Source organism: Pelodiscus sinensis, chromosome 24 (assembly GCF_049634645.1).
Source record: "Pelodiscus sinensis isolate JC-2024 chromosome 24, ASM4963464v1, whole genome shotgun sequence".
Classification (NCBI taxonomy): domain Eukaryota; kingdom Metazoa; phylum Chordata; order Testudines; family Trionychidae; genus Pelodiscus; species Pelodiscus sinensis.
Window position 1 is genome coordinate 3,610,400 of NC_134734.1, and position 25,035 is coordinate 3,635,434.

General features: G+C 45.5%; 1 protein-coding gene across 1 annotated transcript; it reads right to left on the reverse strand.

Moving 5' to 3' along the window:
• Positions 1–679: 679 nt before the first annotated feature.
• Positions 680–23,767, reverse strand: LOC102459398 (uncharacterized). The gene is made up of 18 exons (XM_075908241.1): positions 23,740–23,767; positions 23,384–23,413; positions 21,434–21,466; positions 20,796–20,828; positions 20,163–20,195; positions 18,475–18,504; positions 16,354–16,386; positions 15,998–16,027; positions 15,397–15,429; positions 13,727–13,762; positions 12,801–12,836; positions 11,055–11,087; positions 10,479–10,511; positions 8,731–8,763; positions 8,148–8,180; positions 6,400–6,432; positions 823–981; positions 680–724 (listed from the first exon to the last, which is right to left on the reverse strand). The coding sequence occupies exons 3-18, from the start codon at positions 21,458–21,460 to the stop codon at positions 680–682; spliced, it is 660 nt and encodes a 219-aa protein (XP_075764356.1). The 5' UTR covers positions 21,461–21,466; positions 23,384–23,413; positions 23,740–23,767.
• Positions 23,768–25,035: the final 1,268 nt, after the last annotated feature.

The following is a 25,035-nucleotide window of genomic DNA, read 5'->3' on the forward strand; positions in this document are numbered from 1 at the left end:
TTGAGGCAATGTATGCGTTGCAAAAATTAGAATGAGACTTGGTTGAGTGTTTCCAAAAAATCCATTTGAAAAGATGTCTATTTTTCCTGTTTTTTTCCGTTTTGTGTGAAAATCAAAATTGAGAGTAGTTCGCAATTTTCTCATCTAGGATTCCAACCATCGTTTCTAGATTACCATACCTTTTCCCCTCTTACAAGCACTGTTTGACAAAGTAGTGTTTTGGTCCATTTCCGTTCAAAATATCGATGGGCTGTTACACGTTCCAAAATGTTTTAAACTGTTTCCTTTATGAAAACTGGAACGTTCCCGCCCCCCTTGACTTTCTCACGTAAAGAAGGTGTTAGAGTGGGGTGGAGGAGGGTGGGATGAAAAAGACGTGGAGGATGAAGAGCCAGAACGTTCCCCATGCTTCGGTTTAGTTCTTTTTGATGCAAGATTAGAAAAATTGGAAGACGACTTTGAATGCTCACACCGAGAGTGCTTTCAGCGGTGTCCACAAGAGGGTGTTAAAGAAAACAAAAATCTCACGGTGACACTATTTCACAGAGAGTGGAAATGTGAAAGATTTACGTATTAGAGTGGTCATAGCCCCTCTCTGTGTCTCTCCTTTGTCTCTCCACCTTCTTTCAGTAGGCTGAGCAGTCACACTTTAGTATACCAGAATCAAAGGATCACAGAACTAGAAGTGACCTTCAGAGCTCATGATGTCCAGGCCCACGCGCTCCTACAAGGGCAAAGCGCCATCCAAATTAGAAGTTTCCAAACTCTGAGTTGCTCCAGGTCAGGAGAAGCCGCTGATAGCCCATGAGACCCTTAGTTTACCTGTTCAGATATGGGAGATCGTCGCTCCCGCTGACCACAAATCACCGTTACTGGCCAATAGGAGCGGTGGAATGCGGTGTCCCGTTCCGCACCGTCTCCTGCAATTCCCATGGGCAACAACGGAGATCCGTGGCCAACTGGAGCCGCGAGCGCCCGTAACTGCGTAGGTGCAGGTAAAGAAAGTGTTTGATGGCCAACCACAGGCCTGTCCTTGCAAGCCAGGACCCGGACTTAGAAAACTTGTCATCTAGACCATCCTTAAGAGATGTTTGTCTAACATGCTCACGTCTAATCCTAATGCAGTGGAGACCGTGTGTCTCAGGTCCAAGTTGATACTGTAATATCCACTGCAACGGTGAGCATTGCAGTGAACCGCACGACCCAACGTGTATGACATCAGCGTGGAGTTGTTCTTAACGGCGTATCAAGAACAAGAGAAGTGATAGTGCAAAGAACATCGTTATCAGTGCTGATACTCCCGTTAGAACTTAGAATCCTGCTGATTTGTTCCTTGGCCAGATTTTGCACATCTCTGCAGACTTTACCAATTGAGAACTGGCTTGGAATTTGGGCTTCTTAAGAACCGCTGAGAGAAGAGAAACCAGCCCGACAACAAATCAGGTATGGAACACTCACTGTAACGACGTTTCCAACCAGGTTGCTCACGGGCTGTAAGAAAAATGAAGGAAGTTACTTGATCCTGCTCTTTCTCCAGTATCGTTTATATACTGCTACTTCCCTCCCAATCTGCATAGTTTAGCAACAGCAAGTCAGAACTTGGAGCTTTGACTTTGGCAAATGCTGGTCTAGACCATTCTTAAGAAATGTTTGTCTGACCTGCCCATGTCTAATCCTAAAGAAGTGGAAACCGTGTGTCTCAGGGTCCAAAATGATACTGTGATAACCACTGCAACAGGGAGCATTGCAGTGAACCGCACCCCCCTGTCATGATTATGAGGGTTAGCCAGCAGCCTGGGGATTAAGGGGTTAACTACACCTAGCCAGGTGGAGTGACCAATAAGAATGTAGGTGGGATTTTTCAAACTGGGACAAAGGAATTTGGGTTTTTCCTTTGTCCTTTTGTCTCTCTGAGAGTTCTCTGCAGCTACAGAGAGGGACAAGCATGTCTCTCTCTCTCTCCAAGACACCATTCTTCATTTTCTGTAAGTAGGGTAAAGTTTAGGCAGTTTCGTTAGGTTTTATTGTTTTAAGGATTGGGTATGGGATCTGAGATCTGGCACTGTTTAAAAGATGTTTTGGCTTTTCTTTGTAACTAAGTTCTAGGCCCATGGAGTTTCTCCATGAGTATATTTTGTTACCTTCCTCTCCAGTCATTATACTTGCAACCAGAATATTGTTGTAATAATAAAAGTTCTTTCTTTTCTTTTATTAACCTGGCAGTGGTTAATGGTGTGCCCTGATTTTTGTTTTAGGGGGAAGATTTCCCAAATGATCTTTCCCCTGGTTTCTTTAGCAACATTTGGGTGGTGGCAGCGGAAGTTTTATTCCCAAGATCTAGGTTTTTAAGATCTTGGGGGAAGTTTTATACCAAAGCCTGGTAGATAAGGCTTTGGGGTACACTTGCTGGCCCCCACTTCTGCATTTATCATGCCAGAGTGGGGAAGGAGCCATGACATGGTGGCATAGCGGTGGGATTATTTTGAGAACCCAGGATTTTTAAAAGGACACAATTTTTCTTTTGAGTTGCAAGCTTTGCAGTTTTCCTTTTGTTTTTCTTTTGTTTCTGGGCTGCCTCAGGGAGGGGCAGACCTTAAGCCAGACACAGACCTACCCAAACAGTTTGTTTTTTTTCTAGCTTTCGGGACAACTGGATAGCTAGGCTAGTTAGGACAGGATGTCCAACTCTAGGACAGATTCATTCCCCAAGGAGAGAGCAGGAGCAATGTATAGCAGCGCTTCTCCCCCCTCACCAATGCCTTCTACATGGGAAGTTGCCTGTAAGACCAGCAGGCCTCTAACTGACAAGGAGATGGAGTTTTTCCTACAGCTGGAGGACAGGCGTGCACGAGAGGCCAAAAACAGGCGTGCACGAGAGGCCGAAGACAGGCGTGCACAACGAGAGGTGGAGGAGAAGCGTGCCCAACAAGAACATCTGGAGAGGCTAGCAGCAGCACAGGCGAGGCTAGCAGCAGCACAGGCAAGACTAGCGGAAATAAAGGCCGAGACCAGGCGAATAGAAGTGGAAACACAGGAGAGGATTGCTAAAGCGAAGGCCACATCAACTGACTATCCTGCTCCCATGAATGTTCCAGTCCCTGTTCAATATCCCAGGAAACTCCAGATCCAGGGAGTGGAAGAACAACAGAGACTGTATCCTCAGGGGGGTTCAGTGGAGAACCATGTGGGGATGGGGTGTGATTATGGCATGAATAGTATGTATAATCAGGCGGATACCTTAACCCAGCCCCAGAATATGCATGAGGTTTGGGAAGGGGGTGAGTGTGAATCTGGGAAGTTGTCTGTGGCTAGTCAGTCCTATGGGGAGCCAGGTAAAAGTTTTCCTCAATGTTTGCCTGAGGGAGATAGTTGTGTGTCTGTGAGTGAGGCCTCTACATGTCTGCCTGGAGCCTCAGAGGAGAGGCTGGAGTCAGATTTTTGGGCTCTCTCTGCCCTGTTCCGGGAAAGGGTCCCTCTGGTGCAGTCTGGAGTGGCTGGCCAGAGTGAAAGTTTAGTTGGGGAAAAAGATCAAATTCTGGAGGGTGTTCAGTGTGAGCAACCTGTGTGTGTGGAGCCTGGCAGTTTGGCTGCTGAGGAGGGCAGTATGCATGTGGGGGAAGGGTTTCTGCCTAGTTCTTTGTCTACAGGAGGTGCCTGTCAGCCTGGATGGGCTGAGGAGAGTGCTGTGGGCCCAGATTTAGCTCTGGGGGCAGCTGAAGCCCAGAAAGGAGAGGGGGAGGTCTCTGATCTTTCCCCAGAGGAGTCTGTGTGTTTTCCTGAAGGGGGGTTGTGTGAAGACCTGCCTGTTCAGGGGATAGAGGGATCGCAGGAGGAGTTGGTGGTGGCTCAGCAGGGTGATGCTGCTGTAGAGCCAGGGGAAGATAAATTTTTTCTTGCAGAAAGTCATAAGGAAAAGGATCCTTATGGTGAGGCTGGCCAGCAGGTTGCTGTGCCTGAGGGGGGTAAAAGTGACTTGGGGATAGAAAGATCCTGTGAGGAGCAAAGGAATTCCATAGCCATTGTGAGCAGGGGAGCCACACCCAGCCAGGCCTATGTCTGTGTGGGAGGGAGTTCACAACCTAAACCCACAGGGCATGGGGGAGGGGCAAGACTTGTGTTTGCCCAGGAAGGTTGCAACTTTTTAAATGTAAAAAGCCAGAATTGTCAATGTACAGTTGGGGTGGATGTGTTCCTACTGCTTATGTTAACTTGCATAACCACTGTACTGCTGTTACTAAGAATGGTAACGATGTCCACTATGCATGATTTTGTACCAAAACCCTGGAAACTGTTACAAGATGTACCCAAGGACACACTGGATGTTCAAAAGCTTTGGGACCCTGGTATTTCACTGTTAATACTTGTAATTAGTGTTGAAGCTTCTCACCTGAGAAGGGACATTCCAAAATTGATATGCTGTATGGGAAGGGAAACTGAGGCACGGCAACCTTTTGTGCAAAGGGACCCATGTAAGGTGTCTAATGAAAGCTTGTTCACTGTTGATTCTATGTATGAGACATGTGTACAGGTGTGATGTTTATATATGAAGGTTCTCATTAACAATCTTACTCTCGACATTTTCTTCCTTTCAGTAATGTATCTTTAGAGTTTAGATTCTAAAGGATTGGCCCAGCGTGATCTTGTGGGTAAAATCTAAAGTGAAAATTGGCTTGGGACTGTGGCTGAGTCCTTTGGACCAGGAGGATCTGTTTGGAGTTGGTGAGTGGGTTTTGGTAACCTCTCACCTGTGTATGGAGGCCTAAGTCTGGTGATGGCACCGGGAAGCTGAAGTGTCTAAGGGGTTTTGCTGGAGAGGCTTCCGGCTGACCGGGGAGGCAGCTGAAGTGCTCGGTGTAATTTGAGGGGTGCCTGGGAAAGGACCCCAGTTGAGGGCGGTAAATAGCCCTGGTTTTGTGCTCGGTGTAATTTGAGGGGTGCCTGGGAAAGGACCCCAGTTGAGGGCGGTAAATAGCCCTGGTTTTGTGCTCGGAGTAATTTGAGGGATGCCTGGGAAAGGACCCCAGTTGAGGGTGGTAAATAGCCCTGGTTTTAAGCAATTCGCCCTGAGCTGACACTCTCAGTGGTGCCAAGACCTGGCCTGGTGTATGATAGTGGTGTATTTCGCAAGAGGCACAGAACCTGGTCAATTGAACTTTAGATCAAGACCCCACGCTATTCTAAATTTGATTTTGAGACTGAGAGTTTGATTGGTTAATGAGGCATTTCTGGACTCAACTACTTAATATTCTCTGTATAGCTGTGATGGTACTCTATGGATATGGAAGCCTTTGCTTACTTTTTATATCTTCAAGCGTTTAGTCAAGTGTGCATAATGTATTTACTATGTTTTATCTTAAGACCTACAGGAAGAAATCACAGCCAGTGTGGCCAGAAGCTGTCCAGCCCCGTCTGTGATTTGGTGGGCATGTCATGATTATGAGGGTTAGCCAGCAGCCTGGGGATTAAGGGGTTAACTACACCTAGCCAGGTGGAGTGACCAATAAGAATGTAGGTGGGATTTTTCAAACTGGGACAAAGGAATTTGGGTTTTTCCTTTGTCCTTTTGTCTCTCTGAGAGTTCTCTGCAGCTACAGAGAGGGACAAGCATGTCTCTCTCTCTCTCCAAGACACCATTCTTCATTTTCTGTAAGTAGGGTAAAGTTTAGGCAGTTTCGTTAGGTTTTATTGTTTTAAGGATTGGGTATGGGATCTGAGATCTGGCACTGTTTAAAAGATGTTTTGGCTTTTCTTTGTAACTAAGTTCTAGGCCCATGGAGTTTCTCCATGAGTATATTTTGTTACCTTCCTCTCCAGTCATTATACTTGCAACCAGAATATTGTTGTAATAATAAAAGTTCTTTCTTTTCTTTTATTAACCTGGCAGTGGTTAATGGTGTGCCCTGATTTTTGTTTTAGGGGGAAGATTTCCCAAATGATCTTTCCCCTGGTTTCTTTAGCAACATTTGGGTGGTGGCAGCGGAAGTTTTATTCCCAAGATCTAGGTTTTTAAGATCTTGGGGGAAGTTTTATACCAAAGCCTGGTAGATAAGGCTTTGGGGTACACTTGCTGGCCCCCACTTCTGCATTTATCATGCCAGAGTGGGGAAGGAGCCATGACACCCCCAACATCTATGAGGTCAGCGTGGGGTTGTTCTTAATGGGGTATCAAGAACAGACCCGTAGAGAATCTCAACAGAGAGAAGGGGCACTGCAAAGAACATCATTATCAGTGCTTATACTCCCGTTAGAACTTAGAATCCCGCTGATTTGTCCTTTGCCCCGATCCTGCACATCTCTGCAGGCTTTACCAATTGAGAACTGGCTTGGGATTTGGACTTCTTAAGAACCGCTGCGAGAAGAGAAACCAGCCCGACAACAAATCAGGCATGGAACACTCACCGTAGCGACGTTTTCAACCAGGTTGCTCACGGGCTGTAAGAAAAATGAAGGAAGTTACTTGATCCTGCTGTTTCTCCAGTATCGTTTATATATTCCTACTTCCATCCCAATCTGTGGAATTTAGCTACAGCTAGTCAAATCTTGGAGCCTTGTCAGCGCAGCTCTCCCGGCAACCTGCCAGAACAATTCTATAGGGCACACGTGAGTGCAAACAGCTCTGTAACGGGCTGCTCTTCTTTTTCAAAGCTAGGATTAATTGCCGGGGTTTGAGGCAATTTATGTGTTGAAAAAATTAGAATCAGGCTTGGTTGAGTGTTTCCAAACAATCCATTTGAAAAGATGTCTATTTTTCCCATTTTCTCCTTTTAGTATGCAAATCAAAACTGAGAGAGGTTCGCAATTTTCTCATCTAGGATTCCAACCATCTTTTCTAGATTGCCAGACCTTTTCCCCTTTTACAAGAGCTCTTTGAGAAAGTAGTGTTTTGGTCCATTTCCGTGCAAAATATCGATGGGCTTTTACACGTTCCAAAATGTTTTAAACCGTTTCCTTTATGAAAACTGGAACGTTCCCGCCCCCCTTGACTTTCTCACGTAAAGAAGGCGTTAGAGTGGAGTGGAGGAGGGTGGGATGAAAAAGACGTCGAGGATGAAGAGCCAGAACGTTCCCCATGCTTCGGTTTAGTTCTTTTTGATGCAAGATTAGAAAAATTGGAAGACGACTTTGAATGCTCACACCAAGAGTGCTTTCAGCGGTGTCCACAAGAGGGTGTTAAAGAAAACAAAAATCTCACAATGACACTACTCTATTTCACAGAGAGTGGAAATGTGAAAGATTTACGTATTAGAGTGGTCATTGCCCCCTCTGTGTCTCTCCTTTTTCTCTCCACCTTCTTTCAGTAGGCTGAGCAGTCACACTTTAGTATACCAGAATCAAAGGATCACAGAACTAGAAGTGACCTTCAGAGCTCATGATGTCCAGGCCCACGCGCTCCTGCAAGGGCCAAGCGCCATCCTAATTAGAAGTTTGCAAACTCTGAGTTGCTCCAGGTCAGGACAAGCCGTAGATAGCCCGCGAGACCCTTGGTTTACCTGTTCAGGTATGGGAGATCGTCGCTCCCTCTGACCACAAATCACCGTTACTGGCCAATGGGAGTGGTGGAATGCTGTGTCCCGTTCCGCACCGTCTCCTGCAATTCCCATGGTCAACAACGGAGATCAGTGGCCAACTGGAGCCGCGAGCGCCCGTAACTGCGTAGGTGCAGGTAAAGAAAGTGTTTGATGGCCAACCACAGGCCTGTACTTGCAAGCCAGTACCCGGACTTAGAAAACTTGTCATCTAGACTATCCTTAAGAGATGTTTGTCTAACATGCTCACGTCTAATCCTAATGCAGTGGAGACAGTGTGTCTCAGGTCCAAGGTGATACTGTAATATCCACTGCAACGGTGAGCATTGCAGTGAACTGCACGACCCAACGTGTATGACATCAGCGTGGAGTTGTTCTTAACGGCGTATCAAGAACAGACCCCTACAGAATCTCAACAAGAGAAGGGATAGTGCAAAGAACATCGTTATCAGTGCTGATACTCCCGTTAGAACTTAGAATCCTGCTGATTTGTCCCTTGGCCCGATTTTGCACATCTCTGCAGGCTTTACCAATTGAGAACTGGCTTGGAATTTGGGCTTCCTAAGAACCGCTGAGAGAAGAGAAACCAGCCGGACAACAAATCAGGTATGGAACACTCACCGTAACGACGTTTCCAACCAGGTTGCTCACGGGCTGTAAGAAAAATGAAGGAAGTTACTTGATCCTGCTCTTTCTCCAGTATTGTTTATATACTGCTACTTCCCTCCCAATCTGCATAGTTTAGCAACAGCAAGTCAGAACTTGGAGCTTTGAGTTTGGCAAATGCTGATCTAGACCATTCTTAAGAGATGTTTGTCTGACCTGCCCATGTCTAATCCTAATGAAGTGGAAACCGTGTGTCTCAGGGTCCAAAATGATACTGTAATATCCACTGCAACAGGGAGCATTGCAGTGAACCGCACCCCCCCAGGGTGTATGACGTCAGCGTGGGGTTGTTCTTAATGGGGTATCGAGAACAGACCCGTACAGAATCTTAACAGAGAGAAGGGGCACTGCAAAGAACATCATTATCAGTGCTGATACTCCCGTTAGAACTTAGAATCCCGCTGATTTGTCCTTTGCCCCGATCCTGCACATCTCTGCAGGCTATACCAATTGAGAACTGGCTTGGGATTTGAGCTTCTTAAGAACCGCTGCGAGAAGAGAAACCAGCCCGACAACAAATCAGGCATGGATCACTCACCGTAGCGACGTTTTCAACCAGGTTGCTCACGGGCTGTAAGAAAAATGAAGGAAGTTACTTGATCCTGCTGTTTCTCCAGTATCGTTTATATATTCCTACTTCCATCCCAATCTGTGGAATTTAGCTACAGCTAGTCAAGTCTTGGAACCTTGTCAGCGCAGCTCTCCCGGCAACCTGCCAGAACAATTCTATAGGGCACACGTGAGTGCAAACAGCTCTGTAACGGGCTGCTCTTCTTTTTCAAAGCTAGGATTAATTGCCGGGGTTTGAGGCAATTTATGTGTTGAAAAAATTAGAATCAGGCTTGGTTGAGTGTTTCCAAACAATCCATTTGAAAAGATGTCTATTTTTCCCATTTTCTCCTTTTAGTATGCAAATCAAAACTGAGAGAGGTTCGCAATTTTCTCATCTAGGATTCCAACCATCTTTTCTAGATTGCCAGACCTTTTCCCCTTTTACAAGAGCTCTTTGAGAAAGTAGTGTTTTGGTCCATTTCCGTGCAAAATATCGATGGGCTTTTACACGTTCCAAAATGTTTTAAACCGTTTCCTTTATGAAAACTGGAACGTTCCCGCCCCCCTTGACTTTCTCACGTAAAGAAGGCGTTAGAGTGGGGTGGAGGAGGGTGGGATGAAAAAGACGTCGAGGATGAAGAGCCAGAACGTTCCCCATGCTTCGGTTTAGTTCTTTTTGATGCAAGATTAGAAAAATTGGAAGACGACTTTGAATGCTCACACCAAGAGTGCTTTCAGCGGTGTCCACAAAAGGGTGTTAAAGAAAACAAAAATCTCACAATGACACTACTCTATTTCACAGAGAGTGGAAATGTGAAAGATTTACGTATTAGAGTGGTCATTGCCCCCTCTGTGTCTCTCCTTTTTCTCTCCACCTTCTTTCAGTAGGCTGAGCAGTCACACTTTAGTATACCAGAATCAAAGGATCACAGAACTAGAAGTGACCTTCAGAGCTCATGATGTCCAGGCCCACGCGCTCCTGCAAGGGGCAAGCGCCATCCTAATTAGAAGTTTGCAAACTCTGAGTTGCTCCAGGTCAGGACAAGCCGTAGATAGCCCGCGAGACCCTTGGTTTACCTGTTCAGGTATGGGAGATCGTCGCTCCCTCTGACCACAAATCACCGTTACTGGCCAATGGGAGTGGTGGAATGCTGTGTCCCGTTCCGCACCGTCTCCTGCAATTCCCATGGGCAACAACGGAGATCAGTGGCCAACTAGAGCCGCGAGCGCCCGTAACTGCGTAGGTGCAGGTAAAGAAAGTGTTTGATGGCCAACCACAGGCCTGTACTTGCAAGCCAGTACCCGGACTTAGAAAACTTGTCATCTAGACTATCCTTAAGAGATGTTTGTCTAACATGCTCACGTCTAATCCTAATGCAGTGGAGACAGTGTGTCTCAGGTCCAAGGTGATACTGTAATATCCACTGCAACGGTGAGCATTGCAGTGAACCGCACGACCCAACGTGTATGACATCAGCGTGGAGTTGTTCTTAACGGCGTATCAAGAACAGACCCCTACAGAATCTCAACAAGAGAAGGGATAGTGCAAAGAACATCGTTATCAGTGCTGATACTCCCGTTAGAACTTAGAATCCTGCTGATTTGTCCCTTGGCCCGATTTTGCACATCTCTGCAGGCTTTACCAATTGAGAACTGGCTTGGAATTTGGGCTTCCTAAGAACCGCTGAGAGAAGAGAAACCAGCCGGACAACAAATCAGGTATGGAACACTCACCGTAACGACGTTTCCAACCAGGTTGCTCACGGGCTGTAAGAAAAATGAAGGAAGTTACTTGATCCTGCTCTTTCTCCAGTATTGTTTATATACTGCTACTTCCCTCCCAATCTGCATAGTTTAGCAACAGCAAGTCAGAACTTGGAGCTTTGAGTTTGGCAAATGCTGATCTAGACCATTCTTAAGAGATGTTTGTCTGACCTGCCAATGTCTAATCCTAATGAAGTGGAAACCGTGTGTCTCAGGGTCCAAAATGATACTGTAATATCCACTGCAACAGGGAGCATTGCAGTGAACCGCACCCCCCCAGGGTGTATGACGTCAGCGTGGGGTTGTTCTTAATGGGGTATCGAGAACAGACCCGTACAGAATCTCAACAGAGAGAAGGGGCACTGCAAAGAACATCATTATCAGTGCTTATACTCCCGTTAGAATCCCGCTGATTTATCCTTTTTCCCGATCCTGCACATCTCTGCAGGATATACCAATTGAGAAGTGGCTTGGGATTCGGGCTTCTTACGAACCGCTGCGAGAAGAGAAACCAGCCTGACAACAAATCAGGCATGGAACACTCACCGTAACGACGTTTCCAACCAGGTTGGTCACGGGCTGTAAGAGAAATGAAGGAAGTTACTTGATTCTGCTGTTTCTCCAGTATCATTTATATATTCCTACGTCCCTCCCAATCTGTGTAGTTTAGCTACAGCTAGTCAAATCTTGGAGCCTTGTCAGCGCAGCTATCCTGGCAAAGTGCCAGAACAATTCTATAGGGCACATGTGAGTGCAAAAAGCTCTGTAACGAGCTGCTCTTTTTTTTCAAAGCTAGGATTAATTGCCGGCATTTGAGGCAATTTATGTGCTGAAAAAATTAGAATGAGGCTTGGTTTAGTGTTTCCAAACAAACCATTTGAAAAGATGTCTATTTTTCCCGTTTTCTCCTTTTAGTATGAAAAAGAAAAACTGAGAGAGGTTCGCAATTTTCTCATCTAGGATTCCAACCATCTTTCCTAGATTGCCATACCTTTTCCCCTTTTACAAGCGCTCTTTGAGAAAGTAGTGTTTTGGTCCATTTCCCTGCGAAATGTGCAGGGGCTTTTACACGTTCCAAAATGTTTTAAACCGTTTCCTTTATGAAAACTGGAACATTCCCGCTCCCCCCTTGACTTTCTCACGTAAAGAAGACGTTAGAGTGGCGTGGAGGAGGGTGGGATGAAAAAGACGTTGAGGATGAAGAGCCAGAATGTTCCCCATGCTTCGGTTTAGTTCTTTTTGATGCAAGATTAGAAAAATTGGAAGACGACTTTGAATGCTCACACCAAGAGTGCTTTCAGCGGTGTCCACAAGAGGGTGTTAAAGAAAACAAAAATCTCACAATGACACTACTCTATTTCACAGAGAGTGGAAATGTGAAAGATTTACGTATTAGAGTGGTCATTGCCCCTCTCTGTGTCTCTCCTTTTTCTCTCCACCTTCCTTCAGTAGGCTGAGCAGTCACACTTTAGTATACCAGAATCAAAGCATCACAGAACTAGAAGTGACCTTCAGAGCTCATGTTGTCCAGGCCCATGCTCTCCTGCAAGGGCCAATCGCCATCCAAATTAGAAGTTTGCAAACTCTGAGTTGCTCCAGGTCAGGACAAACCGCTGATACCTCGCGAGACCCTTGGTTTACCTGTTCAGGTATGGGCGATCGTTGCTCCCGCTGACCACAAATCACCGTTCCTTGCCAATGGGAGCGGTGGAATGCGGTGTCCCGGTCAGCACCGTCTCCTGCAATTACCATGGGCAGCAACAGAGATCCGTGGCCAACTGGAGCCGCGAGCGCCCGTACCTGCGTAGGTGCAGGTAAAGAAAGTGTTTATTGGCCAACCACAGGCCTGTCCTTGCAAGCCATGACCCGGACTTAGAAAACTTTTCATCTAGACAATCCTTAAGAGATGTTTGTCTATCCTGCTCACGTCTTATCCTAATGCAGTGGAGACCGTGTGTCTCAGGTCCAAGGTGATACTGTAATATGCAATGCAACATTGCAGTGAACCGCACGACCCAATGTGTATGACGTCAGCGTGGAGTTGTTCTTAATGTGGTATCAAGAACAGACCGCTGCAGAATCTCAAGAAGAGAAAGAGCACTGCAAAGAACATCATTATCAGTGCTGATACTCCCGTTAGAACTTAGAATCCCGCTGAATATGTCCCTTGCCTCGATCCTGCACATCTCTGCAGGCTTTACCAATTGAGAACTGGCTTGGGATTTGGGCTTCTTAAGAACCGCTGCGAGAAGAGAAACCAGCCCGACAGCAAATCAGGTATGGATCACTCACCGGAATGACGGTTACACCTACGTTGCTTACGGGGGTCTGTAAGAAAATGAATGAAGTTACTTGATCATGACCTTTCTTCCGTATCGTTTATATATTACTATTTCCCTCCCAATGTCCGTAGTTTAGCTACAGCAAGTCAAAACTTGGAGCCTTGTCAGCGCAGCTCTCGGGGCACTGTGCCAGAACAGTTCTATAGGGCACACGTGACTGCAGACAGCTCTGTAACGGGCTGCTCTTCTTTTTCAATGCTAGGATTAATTGCTGGCGTTTGAGGCAATTTATGTGTTGCAAAAATTAGAATGAGGCTTGGTTGAGTGTTTCCAAAGAATGCATTTGAAAAGATGTCTCTTTTTCCCTTTTTTTTCCCTTTTTGTGTGAAAATCAAAACTGAGAGAGGTTTGTAATTTTCTCATCTAGGATTCCAACCATCTTTCCTAGATTGCCATACCTTTTCCCCTTAACATGCTCTCTTTGAAAAAGTAGTGGTTCGGTCCATTTCCATGCAAAATATTGATGGGCTTCTACACTTTCCAAAATGTTCTAAACTCTTTCCTTTTTTGAAAACTGGAACATTTCCACCTCCTTGACTTTCTCACGGAAAAAAGGGGGTTAGAGCGGGGTGGAGGAGGGTGGGATGAAAAAGACGTGGAGGATGAAGAGCCAGAACGTTCCACATGCTTCAATTTAGTAATTTTTGATGCAAGATTAAAAAAATTGGAAGGCCGCTTTGAATACTCACACCAAGAGTGCGTTCAGCGGTGTCCTCAAGAGGGTGTTAAAGAAAAGAAAAATCTCACAATGACACTACTCTATTTCACAGAGAGTGGAAATGTGAAAGATTTATGTATTAGAGTGGTCATTGCCCCTCCCTCTGTCTCTCCTTTTTCTCTCTGTCTTCCTTCAGTAGGCTGAGCCGTAACACTCACCGGAACGACGGTTTCACCTAGGTTTTTCACGGTGGTCTGTAAGAAAAATTAAGAAAGTTATTTGATCCTTACCTCTCTCCCTCACCCTTGATATATTGCTACTTCCCTCCCAATGTCCGTAGTTTAGCTCCATCAAGTCAAAGCTTGGAGCCTTGTCAGCATAGATCTCCCGGCACTTTGCCAGAGCAATTCAATCGGGCACACGTGACTTCAGACTGCTCTATAACGGGCTGCTCTTCTTTTTCAAAGCTAGAATTAATTGCCAGTATTTGAGGCATTTTATGTGTTACAAATTAGAATGAGGATCACAGAACTAGAAGTGACTTTCAGAGCTCATGATGTCCAGGCCCATGCTCTCCTGCAGGGGCCAAGTGCCAGCCAGAATAGATATTTGCTAACTCCGAGTTGTTGCAGGTCAGGACAAGCCGCTGATAGGCCGTGAGACCCCATTCTGGTGCACCATGAGGTAAGAAGCTTACAGAGGGAAAAGCAGTTTTGCTGCTATCATTGTCTACATGAGAGGCTTCTGTCAGCTCAGCCAAGTGAGTGTGGGACCAAACACCTTTGCACCCCAGACTGGCATCGCTACAGCATGAGAAATCTGCAGGATAGACAAGACTGCAGAGTCTACATTCCCATTGCTCTTCTTTGTCAGGACTGTTGTTGACCTCCCAATAATGGCAGTTTCTTTGCTACTGAGGACAAATAGAGCTTGTGGAAATATTTCCCTGAATGTGACCTTTCTTAGCCATCCAGTTGATTTCCACGGTCCCTTCTAGTGAAATATCTCCTAGATGGCTGCTTGCATGCTTCACTGGTGCCATGCTAGGAATGTTTTTGTCAAGTGGGACAAATTTTATTGCAGTGTATATTGCCACTACAGGAGACCCTGGTGATTCGTGAGTTCCTCGTGGCTGCCCAGAAGCAGAGATCTCACCACAAATGTGAGGAGCCACAGTGAGTTCTTTCCCAACTCCAGCAGCTGCAGTGAGTTTTCTGGAGCTGCCAGGAACCAAAGTGAGTTTCCCACAGCTGCCAAGAGCCATGGTGTGTTCCCTGTGATACTTGGAAGCTTCAGTGATTTCCCTACAGCTCCTGGCCTCACTGCAGTGAGATCTGCAGCCACAGGGAGCTCATCGTGGGAGTTGGGAGCCCCACCACTCAGTGTTCTCAAATTTTCGCCGTTCCCGATGGAGGCCGGGATGCATGCACTGCGAATGGTGAGCATTTCCTGTACTCTGTTGACATCAGTATAGAAAGGTTGTGGATCTGCTGATCTACTCCTGTGCTTGTGATTGTCTATTGTGATACTATTACCTTAAATCCCTATGGAGTAGTCACAGGATTCCTTGTGGGATGATTCAGTTGGGATTGGTCCTGATTTTTATGTATGACAATTCACAGTATGTGTGACTCCACTGGGAAGTGGTTCTTAAGGGGGTTATGAAGAAGAGGCCCACAGAGATGCAATAAACCAGCTTCAACTATAATAGGAGAAATGAAACTGCAAGAAGTGTCTGGATTAACTCGGATACGCCCCTTTGGGAAATAGAAATTCCTTGCTCTGTCTTTTGTCCCAATCCTTGTATATCTCTCCAGGCTATTCCAACTTTCTATTCCAGGCTTGCTTGACACAGGTGTCTGACAACAATGCAAATTAAAATACTCACCATACAAAGGATCATAGGTTGTCCCTTAGAAATCTGCAAGCAAAATGAGGATAGTTACTTGAGCCTCGTCTTTCTCCAGTACCACCAATATTCACTCTCTTTGACCATAGCCTAATCACACCATGTCTACACTAAGAGCATCTTGTCAGTATAGCTATTCAGGCACTTGTGTGTACAGTATTCTGTCCAAGCCAAATTGCCTAAAAAGCAAATACCCCTCAAGCAGTAGAAACCACGTGTATGATACTCCAGGGTGATGCTATTATCCCCACCCCAAGGGTGACAGCATGGCAACAAACTGCAGCTCCCATGGGTAGGACACCACCAGAAAGTGGATTTTTAACCTAAGTAGAAGGAACAGACCCGATGAATCTTCCCAGACTGTCTACTAATACATTGGAAGAATGGACCCAGCAAAGAACATCAGCATTGATTCTAACACACCCATTCAGATTTAGAATCCGATTGCTTCGTTGTTTGCCCAGACATTGCACATCTCTTCATTCTCTTCCACCTCACCCCCAGCTCGGGCTTCAGGCATGCGAAGAGCCATTGCAAGAACAGAAACCTGCCTGACAAACATTAAACATGGAACACTCACCCTGAGGATTCTGACAGCTGCATTCACAATCTGTAAGGGAAAAGCTGAGAGTTACTTTTTCCTGCATCTTCTCCGGTGTCATCAAAACAGCAGCTACCCTCCCACAGTCAATAGCTTAACCCCTCCACGTCCATGCCTGGCAGTGTAGCTATCGCAGCCTTCTAGTGCGCTTTTGAATGTGAAAACTCTTCTAGCGCATTCAGATATACACATTCTACAGCGGAAATGGCAGTTTTGGTGCTGTCATTGTGTGACAATGTTATACAAGCCCTCATCCAGAAGCTTGTTTCTCTGCCAGGGAAAGCGATCGGGTTCGCTTGACAAGTTTTGTTCCCAATCAGATGTGGAACACTCACCCCAGGCCGGCTCTGAGCTATGTCAGGAAGATTCTGCAAGGAAAATGCTGAGAGTTACTTGATGCTACACTTTCACCAGGATCATCAAAACATAGCTACCTCCCTCCCATTGTCCATAGCTTAACCACACTGTGTCCACACGCAGGGGCGGACATAGGGCAGGGCAAGCGAGACGGCCGCTCCGGGCCCCGCACTTCAAAAAGCCCCGCACATGCGCCGTGGCAAAGGGAGGCCCCGTGAAATTATGCTGCCCTGGGTCCTGCAAAATCGTCATCTGCCCCTGTCCACATGAGGAGCACTTTGTCAGCGTAGCTATCCCAGTATACTAGTGCGCTTTGAATGAACATTATTCTGGTCCACTACGAGGTAAAAAGTTTACAGAGGTGAATGCAGTTTTGCTGCTGTCACTGTCTACATGAGAGGCTTTTGCCAGGTCAGCCATGTGAGCCAGGGACCAAACACCTTTGCACCCAAGACTAGCATCACTACAGGAGGAGAAATCTGTAGGGTAGACAAAACTGCAGAGTCAGCATTCCCACTTCCCTTCTTTGTCAGAGCTGCACTTGACTTCCTTCTTCTGGCAATTTCCTTGCTCCTCAGGACAATTAGAGCTGGTGGAAATATTGCCCTGAATGCGACCTTTCTTAGCCATCCAGTTGATTTCCACAGTCCCTTCCTCTGAAATATCTCCTAGATGGCCGCTTGCATGCTTCACTGGTGCTGTGCTAGGAATGTTTTTGTCAAGTGGAACAAATTCTATTGTAGCGTAAACTGTCACTGCAGGAGCCCCTGGGGATTCATGAATTTCTTGCGGATTCCTGGAAGCGGAGAACTCACCTCAGCTGTGAGGAGCCACAGCGAGTTTTCTCCTGATCCGAGCAGTTGCAGTGAGTTTGCTGCAGCTGCCAGGAACCAAAGCGAGTTTCCCACAGCTTGGGAGCCACAGGGAGCTGGGAGCTGGGAGCCATGGCTTGCAGCATTCTCAAATTTTGCCATTCCTGGTGCAGGCAGGAATACATCCACTGTGAATGGTGAGCGTTTCCTGTACTCTGTTGACCTCAGTATAGAGCGGCTGTGGATCTACTGATCTGCTCCTATGCTTGTGATTATCTGTGGTGATTCCATTATTTTGAGCCCCTTTGGAACAGAGCCACTGGATTCCTAGTGGGATGATTCAGTTGGGATTGATCCTGATTTTTATGAATCACAATCCACAGTATGTGTGACTCCACTGGGGAGTGGTTCTTAAGGGGCTTAGAAAGAAGTGGCCCACAGAGATGCAAGAAATGAGCTACAAGTATAATAGGAGAAATGAAACTGCAAGAAGTGTCTGGATTAACTCGGATACGCCCCTTTGGGATTTAGAAACTCCTTGCTCTGTCTTTTGTCCCAATCCTTTTATATCTCTCCAGGCTCTTCCAACTGACTCCGGGCTCAGAGTCCAGGCTTGTTAAGGCAGGCTGGGTAACATAAGACTGCCTGACAACAAAGCAAATTATAATGCTCATGTTACAAAGGATTACAGGTAGACTCCTAGAAGTCTACAAGGAAATTGAGGGTAGTTAGTTGACCATGGTCTTTCTCCAGTACCAACAAAATTCCCTCCCCTTGTTCATAGCTTAACCACACCATGTCTACACTAAGAGCATCTTGTCATTATATCTATTCTGGGATATTAGTACACACTTGTATGTGTACCGTATTCTAGCTCTGTCCAAGCCAAATTACCTAAAAAGCAAATACCCTTCAAGCAGTAGAAACCACGTGTACAATGCTCCAAGGTGATGCAATTATCCCCACTCCGAAGGTGACAGCATGGCAATGAACCACAGCTCCCATGGGCAGGACACCACTAGGGAATGGATTTTTAACCTGGGTAAAGGAACAGGCCCGAAGATTCTCCCCAATATGTCTACTAATATGTTAAAATAATGGACCCAGCAAAGAACATCAGCATTGATTTTGACACACCCATTCGGATTTAGAATCCCATTGCTTCATCTTTTGCCCATACATCTTTCTAGGCTACTCCAACTGACCTCCGGCTCGGGCTTCAGGCATGGTAAGAGCCGCTGCAAGAATAGAAACATGCCCCACAAACATTAAACATGGAACACTCACCCCAAGCAGTCTGCCAGCTGCATTCACAATCTGTAAGGGAAAAGCTGAGAGTTACTTTTTCCTGCATTTTCTCCAGTGTCATCAAAACAGCAGCTACCCTCCCACAGTCAATAGCTTAACCCCTCCACGTCCATGCTTGGCAGTGTAGCTATCCCAGCCTTTTAGTGCACTTTGTAGTGCAATTTTGCTGCCAAAACTTTGTCTCTACACTTGGGGTTTTTGCCAACACAGTCATATCAGCCAAGGTCCAATCATCTTTATATGCGCAACTAACACCGCTATGCCAGGGGAAATCTGTAGCGTTGAACTGGCTTGGACAGTTCTGTGCTGGATAACTTTGCCACGGCTCTTCTTTATTACCACTTGGATTAACCTCCAGAGTTTGGGAGATTACTTTCTGAGTCTGATTCCACAAGAGAAGAATTAGAGATGGTTAGAAAATTTCCAAATTATTTTTTTGAGAAATCTTGGTGGGGGGAGGGGGCTTAAGTTTTTTCACTTTCTGGAAAAAATGTAGAAATAAAATGTTTTGCAGGATTTTCACTTATATTGCCACCTCCCTTCTTCTCATTACGTACATTCCTTATTTCATTTTTCTGTAGAAGTTGTTTAATACTAATATTTGCTTGAGGGAAAATTACAGGTGTCAAATTATTCACAATTTTTTGAAAGAAAAAAATTGAAAATGCTTCTTTTGCTTTTCTAATGATAAAGGGGAAATGGAAGGGTAGTTTTGAAGAAGAGCCGAGTTCAAAAGCTGAATCTTTTTCCTCTTTTGATCTTTATTCTTTTTGTTAAAAATACAGAAAAATATTTTCTCTTAAAATCTTCATTTTAAACAAAAAATATTTTTGTCTTAGTGAAGCTGCGTACAATTTTTTTCATCAACATGAATTTTAAGTCGAAAAACAGATTTTTAACCAAAGTCAAACATTTTCAAGAAAATTATTTAGGATCTGATTTTGGGGGGGGGGGGGGGGGGACAGGACGGGATGGAGAATGTTGCTGTTTTTGTTTTTCCAAAAGAATATATTTATATTGAAAAACCTCATAAATTTAATCACAAGGGTTTTGGTTTTTTTCAATTTTTCCTGCAATGGGAAATTTCCCACTATCCAGTCAATTTACACTGACCCTTCCATGGAAGTATCTGGCAAATCTCCGCTTGCATACTTCATTATCTGCCATGCTAGAAAATTATTTTGTGTGTGGCCCAAGTTCTAGTCTGGTGTAAGCTGCCATACCCTGTTGACTTCCGTGAACAGAGGCTAATGTATACAAACTGGGCATGTGTTCTATTGTACAATTAAGCGTGTGTTTGTGCTTGTCCATGGTGATGCTATTATCCTAAGCCCTCATGGAGCAGAGCCACAGGATTCCCAGTGAATCACAGTTCACAGTATGTGTGACTCAACTGGGAAGTGGTTCTTAAGGGGGTGATAAAGAAGAGGTCCATAGAGATGCAAGAAACCAGCTACAAGTATAATAGGAGAAATGAAACTGCAAAAAGTGTCTGGATTAACTCAGATTCACCCCTTCGGGATTTAGAAACCCATTGCTCTGTCTTTTGTCCCAATCCTTGCACATCTATCCAGGTTATTCCAGCTGACCCCTTGCTCAGGGTCCAGGCTTGCTAAGGCAGGCTGGGTAACGTGACACTGTCTAACAAAGGAAATTATAAAACTCACCTTACAAAGCTTTCTAGGCAGCATCGCAGGAACCTGCAAGAGAATTGAGGGTAATTACTTGATTCTGGTCTTTCTCCAATACCCTCAAAATGCCTCCATTATCCATAGGTTAACCCCACCACGCCTAAGCTAAGAGCACCTTGACTGTATCGCTATTACAGCGTGCTAGTGCACCTCCACCTGTGTCCTTTCTTCTAGCTTTGGCCGAGTGAAATCGTCTATATGGCGAATGCATGATGTTGTTGCTATAAGTGTATTAGTGTTAGGGACTTTTGCTGGCACAGTTATGTCAGTTAGACGTCAAACATGGTCAGTCCCCAGACCCACACCTTCTCCAGAACCTTAGCAATGGGCAACACCCCACTGTCCTTCTTCCTCAGTGCTGAGACGCTACCAGAGTTTGGAGTTTCCTGCCTCCTCAGGATAAGAGTTAGAGACGGTTGAAGTTTTTTCCCAAATGAATATTTTGAAATTTTTTCCCCCTCTTTGGCCAAAACGAGAAATGACTGTGGTTTGCAGTTCCCACTGCTTTGACCCCAATCCTGCACATCTCTCCCAACTGGCTTGGGATGTGGGCTTGTTAAGAACCGCTGCGAGAAGAGAAGCCAGCCACATCAGATGTGGAACACTCACCACAGGAAATCTTCCAGCTACGTTCTCCAAAGTCTGTAAGAAAAAATGCTGAAAGTTACTTGATCCTACAATATCGTTTATCTATTGCTACGTCCCTCCCATTGTCCATAGGTTACACATACCAAGTCAAAACTTGGAGCCTTGTCAGCATAGCTACCCCAGCACTATGCCAAAGAAGGTCTCTAGTATACATGAGTCCAGACAGCACTTTAATGGCCTGCCCTTGAAACTAAGATTAACTGCCAGAGTCTGAGGGTTTCCTAAGTGCTCTGAATAAAAATTAAGAGTTTCTTGAGTATTTCCAAACAATCCTTTGAAAAAAATGTATATTTTTTCTATTTTTTTCCTCTTTGTGTGACTCCACTGGGAAGTGGATGTTAAGGTGCTTATAAAGAAGATGCCCACAGAAATTCAAGAAACGAGCTACAAGTATAATAGGAGAAATGAACCTGCAAAAAGTGACCGGATTTACTTGGATAAGACTCTGGGATTTAGAAACCCATTGTTCTGTCTTTTGTCCCAGTCCTTCCACATATGTCTAGGCTATGTCAGCTGACCCCTTGCTCAGGGTCCAGGTTTGCTAAGGCAGTTCAGGCAATGTCAGAGTGTCTGACAACAATACAAACTATAATACTCACCTTACAAAGGATTACAGGTATTTTCATAGACGTCTGTAAGGAAATTGAGGGCAGTTATTTGATCATGGTCTTTCTCCAGTACCACCATAATTCCCTCTCCTTGTCCATAGCTTAATGACAACACGTCTACACTAAGAGCATCTTGTCAGTTTAGCTACTCCAGCGTACTAGTACACACCTGTCTGCGTACCTTACTTTAACTTTGTCTAAGCAAAATTGTCTACTGCAAATGCACGATGTTGTTAGTATACATGTATCTATACTAGGGACTGTTGTTGGCACAGTCAAGTCCGTTAGATGTCAGACTTCTTCAATCCCCAGACTCATACCATTTTCAGACAGCTCTGTGATGAGCAACTTTCTCACCATCCTTTCTCAGTGCTGGGACTCATTTCCCGAGTTTGGGAGTTTCCTCACTCTGCCGGATAGAAATTGGAGCTGGTTGAAATTTTTCCAAATGAGATTTTGTGAAAAATTTTGATTGTTTTTCAAACGTTTCCTCTTTTTGGACACAATCAGAAATAGTTTGTAATTTTCTCATGTATGTTTCCAGGGCCTTTTCTTAGATTGTTCAAAATAGTTGAGTCGATTTTTTTAATGAGAAACTGAATATTTCCCCCTTTGTTCTCCCTCTGAAAAGGGGAGGTGAAAATGTGGGCAGATGGGAGTGGAGGGGGGGGACACGAGGGAGCAGGAGGCTCAAAAACAAAAATATTCCTCATATTTTGGAGATGGTGGTAAGATCCCAGAAAAACTGGAAGGCAACTATGAATGCTCACACCAAGAATGTCTTTGCCTATGTACTCAACAGCCTGTAAGGAAAAATGTAGGAGTCATTTGATCTGATCTTAACCTCAGAACATAGCTGATTCTCTTACAATGTCAGTACTCTATTTTAGAGAGGGAAGTCAGATGATTTCAACATTAGAGAAGTCATTCCCCCTCTCAGGGCCTCTCTTTCTTCACTAACATATACCTATCTCATAGGTATATGAGCTGGAAGGGACCTTGAGAGGTCATCAAGTCCAGACCCTTGTCCTTAGGGTAGGACCAAGTACCATCCCTGACAGATTTGCCACACATCCCTAAATGGTCTCTTCAAGGAGTGAGCTCACAACCCTGGATTTAGAAAGCTAATGAGCAAAGTACTGAGCTATGTGATCAGCCACTGTTTAAACTGCCAGAATTGCTTCAGAGCCTCAAAGCCAGCTGTGTTTGGCGTGCGGCACTATTAGAGCTCAGTGTGCCCCCAAGCCACTAGAAAGAAAAAGTCAGGAATGTTGAATGTTGTTGATTCTTTAGTCTCATTGAAATGATGCGGGTTTCCTCATAGCGGCAGTGGCAAGACAGGCAGTTCCTGGGGATGAGACACCTCCCAGATAACTATTTGATTTCCATCCTCCCTCCCACGGGAACAACTCCTATATTCTGATTTGCATGCTTCATTATTGGCTATGTTAGTTAATCCCCTTTTAAATGGGCCAAGAGCTACACTGATGTAAGCCAGCATTACTCAATTGATTGCAGTGGTATGAGGATGATTTATAACTCCCACATGAGCTTCCCTAGCCTGCAGTAGAAACCACATGTATGATGCTCTCAGGTGATACTATTATCCCCATCTCAAAGATGACAGCATGGCAACGAACCACAGCTCCCATGGGTACGACACCACCAGGGGAGTGGTTTTTAATCTGGTATAAGGAACAGACCCAATGATTCTCCCCAGACTGTCTATTAATACAATGAAAGAATGGACCCAGCAAAGAACATCAGCATTGATTCTGACACACCCATTTAGATTTAGAATCCCATTGCTTCGTTGTTTGCCCAGACCCTGCATCTCTCTCCAGGCTGTTCCACCTCACCCCCGGCTCGGGCTTCAGGCATGCGAAGAGCCACTGAAAGAACAGAAACCTGCCTGACAAACATTAAACATGGAACACTCACCTTAAGGACTCTTCCAGCTGCATTCACAATCTGTAAGGGAAAAGCTGAGAGTTACTTTTTCCTGCATCTTCTCCGGTGTCATCAAAACAGCAGCTACCCTCCCACAGTCAATAGCTTAACCCCTCCACGTCCATGCTTGGCAGTGTAGCTATCGCAGCCTTCTAGTGCGCTTTTGATTGTGCAAACTCTTCTAGCGCATTCAGATATTCACATTCTACAGCGGAAATGGCAGTTTTGCTGCTTTCACTGTGTGACAAAGTAATACAAACAATCATCCAGAAGCTTGTTTCTCTGCCAGGGAAAGCGATTGGGTTGGTTTGACAAGTTTTATTCCCAATCAGATGTGGAACACTGACCTCAGAAATGCTCTGAGCGGCACCCGGAACAATCTGCGAGGAAAATGCTGAGAGTTACTTGGTGCTACATTTTCACCAATTTCAACAAAATATAGCTACTTCCATTATCCATAGCTTAACCACAGCGTGTCCACACAAGGAGCACCGTGTCAGCGTAACTATCCCAGCATACTAGTGCGTTTTGAATGTGAACACTATTCTGGTGCTGTACGAGGTAAGAAGCTTACAGAGGGAAAAGCAGTTTTGCTGTTATCACTGTCTACACAAGAGGCTTTTGCCAGCTCAGCCAAGTGAGCCTGGGACCAAACACTTTTGCACCCTACGGCAGGAGAAATCTGTAGGGTAGACAAGACAGCAGAGTTCACATTCCCACTTCCCTTCTTTGTCAGGGCTGCTGTTGACCTCTGAATTCTCGCTGTTTCCTTGCTCCTCAGGACAATTAGAGCTGGTGGAAATATTGCCCTCAATGTGACGTTTCTTAGCCATCCAGTTGATTTCCACTGTCCCTTCCACTGACATATCTCCTAGATGGCCGCTTGCATGCTTCACTGGTGCCATGCTAGGAATGTTTTTTGTCAAGGAGGAGAAATTCTATTGCAATGTAAACTGCCACTACAGGAGATCCTGTTGATTCGTGAGTTCCCCGCGGCTGCCTGGAAGCGGGGAATTCACCGCAGCTGTGAGGCACCACTGCGAGTTCTCTCCCGATCCCAGCAGCTGCAGTGTGTTTGCTGCAGCTGCCAGGAGCCAAGGCGAGTTTCCTGCAGCTGCCAGGAGCTATGGTGAGTTCCCCGTGGTACCTGGCAGCAGCAGTGATCATAGAATCAAGCCTGGAAGAGGCCTCAAGAGGTCATTGAGTCTTGCCCCCTGCCCAAAGCAGGACCAATCCCAACTAAATCAATTTTGCCACAGCTCCCAGCCACTCCCCGCAGTAAGAGCGGGAGCCACGGGAAGCTCATTGTGGAGCCAGAAGCCACCACTCGCAGTATTCTCCAGGAATGCATCCACTGCGAATAGCTGTTTCCTGTACTCGGTTGACATCAGGATAGAGAGGCTGTGGATCTGCTGATCTGCTCCTGTGCTTGTGATTGTCTATGGTGCTACTGTTATGTTAAGCCCCTTTGGAGCAAAGCCACAGGATTCCCAGTGAATCACAGTTCGTAGCATGTGCGACTCCACTGGAAAGTGGTTCTTAAAGTGGTTATATAGAAGAGGCCCACAGAGATGTAACAAACCAGCTACAAGTATAATAGGAGAAATGAAACTGCAAAAAGTGTCTGGATTAACTCAATTCGC